This window comes from Octopus bimaculoides, chromosome 28 (genome assembly GCF_001194135.2).
Source record: "Octopus bimaculoides isolate UCB-OBI-ISO-001 chromosome 28, ASM119413v2, whole genome shotgun sequence".
NCBI lineage: Eukaryota > Metazoa > Mollusca > Cephalopoda > Octopoda > Octopodidae > Octopus > Octopus bimaculoides.
The window spans coordinates 2,786,652-2,789,073 of record NC_069008.1 but is presented as its reverse complement, the minus strand read 5'-3'; the positions used below and the strand labels follow the sequence as shown (position 1 = coordinate 2,789,073).

The 2,422-nt window shown below is 44.7% G+C and overlaps 1 protein-coding gene across 1 annotated transcript in view; it reads left to right on the top strand.

The window, feature by feature from the left end:
* The first annotated feature begins 1,242 nt into the window (after positions 1 to 1,242).
* LOC106880081 (anaphase-promoting complex subunit cdh1) overlaps positions 1,243 to 2,422 on the top strand; it is a 2,067-nt gene continuing 887 nt past the window's right edge. Inside the window, exon 1 of the mRNA XM_014929893.2 lies at positions 1,243 to 2,418. Within this exon, the coding sequence (XP_014785379.2) occupies positions 1,567 to 2,001 (435 nt within the window). The 5' untranslated portion in view covers positions 1,243 to 1,566 and the 3' untranslated portion in view covers positions 2,002 to 2,418. The remainder of the gene's footprint in view (positions 2,419 to 2,422) is intronic.

Below are 2,422 nucleotides of genomic sequence, written 5' to 3'. Positions count from 1 at the left end.
ATTATTATTATTATTATTATTATTTATTATGAATATTACTATTATTATTATTATTATTATTATTACTATTATTATTATTATTATTATTATTATTATTATTACTATTATTATTATTATTATTATTATTATTATTAATAAGGTGGCGAGCCGGCAGAATTGTTAGCACACCGGACGAAATACTTAGCAGTATTTACCCCCGTCGCTGCATTCTGAGATCAAATTCCGCCGAGGTCGACTTTGCCTTTCATCCTTTCGGGGGTCGATTAAATAAATACCAGTTATGTACTGCAGTCGATGTAATCGACTTAATCTCTTCCTCCAAATTTTAGGCCTTGTGATTTTTGTTTTTGTTGTTGTTGTTGTTACCATTATCGTCGCTACCTCTAGCACTACAATTCTTATCATTTCTCGCACTACTTAGCGCCACTTTTACCTTTACGCAGGTGCGGTCGTCAGACGTTTCGCTTCAACCAATCGCAGGCTCCCGTTTCCACGCTCAACGTCCACAAAGGTATCTGCATGTCGTACTACTTCAACTTGTGCAACTGCATGCTAGGCAACCTATTCAACTACCAGCAGACATCGAAATTCCGTGCTTGAGTGCGGCGCATGTACACGGTGTCGGCAATGTCACTGCCAAAGAAGAAACCGCAAAAGAAATACGTGTACAGGTACAATCCAAAAACGTCCACCTTGAGTAACTGGCTCATCAAGCATCATACGCTACTGTTTCCGTTTTCTGCTTCCGTTGGTTCTTCTTCTTTCTCATCAACATTGTCGTCATCGTCATCGTCATCATCATCGACGTCTCATTCTGTTAAGCCATTCAAGAAGCTGGTGTGTTATTTCATGCCTGGTAACAACACTGGTTCCTGTCACACCGAACAGAAAACTCGGAGAAAGGGCAGCCACGGCAAAGGCAACCGACATTCGCCTCATCATCAACAGCATGGCCAGCACATCTCCCAGCACGTCAATCAACATCCTCATAATAATAACAATAATAATAATGATCCTCATCGACACTATCAGCAACAACAGTTGCATCATAACAGCAATTACCCGCATCATTCTCATCGCCATCAACATTATCCTCCGTCTCATCATCAACAAGGTGAAGAAGAGGAGAAGGGAGTGGAGGGGAAGCTTCAGCGGAAGCAGCAGCAAAAGACAGCATCAGACTCGTTTTGCCAATGTCCACCACAGCTGCAGCAGGACCGCTACAAAATCATTCAGACGTGACAGTGTCGCTTCCTTCTCCACCGGGCCCCAGCTCTCGGTCAGCTCAACCGTAACCATCGCATCCAAGACCACGACGACCGTCTCCGAGACACTGTCCAAAGCGGTGTCCGTCACCGCAACCACACTAAGACAGATGTTGACGCGGCCACTGTGAAGAATATTGGTACCAGCACTGCTGCCAAAAACAAGAATAACACGTTGGAAAAAAAACCGATAACAACAACAGATCCTGTGTTATTTGATGGAGATGAAACTGTTGTACTAAGTCTCCCGGTGCCGTGTAACTGTAAACTCCGTGCTTTGTTGCATTCAGTCTACAAACATATGTACTGCGTATGCAGAAATGAAACCGGTGCACAGCTACCTGATGTCATTGCAGCGTCTTCCAGCAACCAGCAGCAGCAACAGTATCGCAATAACAATAACATTGTCATCAAGGGTGACAAAGGCGAGGCTACACCTATTGCTACCACCACTACCACCGCCACCAACAACAATGATTTTGATGGCTGTAAGAACATGACATCTGCAAACAACGGCAGCAACATTACCAGAAACATCACAGCATCCACCACCACTTCTAATGGCAACAATGTTACTTACACAGCCTCTACCGACAACAACAAAAACTGCGACGAAGATGGTGCCAAGGACCAATCTCAGACGGAATACGAAATCAGCTCAACGTTGTCACTGATGCCGCTATGCAGCAACATCAGCAGCAGCAATAACAACGTGACTAAGTGTAGAGTCACGTGATGTTGACCCGAGCTCCTCAACACCAGCCTGACCAATGTGACATCAGAGGTTCTCAATATACCCACAGCCAATAATTGCAGCAACTCCACTCATTTCTGAACCTCACAGAATTTGGGCTACAGTAACATACGTCGCTGTCGACTGACGCTTTCCACCTGACAGTGACCCAATGGAACAGACATGACTGGATTGCCTGAGCTGTCCAGTTGACAGACACCTAATGGTGTGGCATGACAGTGACTTAAGGGTGTGGACGAAGCAGGAAAGGTCAATTCAACAAGCTGACAGTGGTCTAGTGTTACCATGTGACAATGATCCAAGGGAGCTGGTCAGAATGGAGAGGTCAAGATGACCAGTTGACAATGACCTAGTATGGCAGTGTGACAATGATCCAAGGGAGCTGGTCAGAATGGAGAGGTGA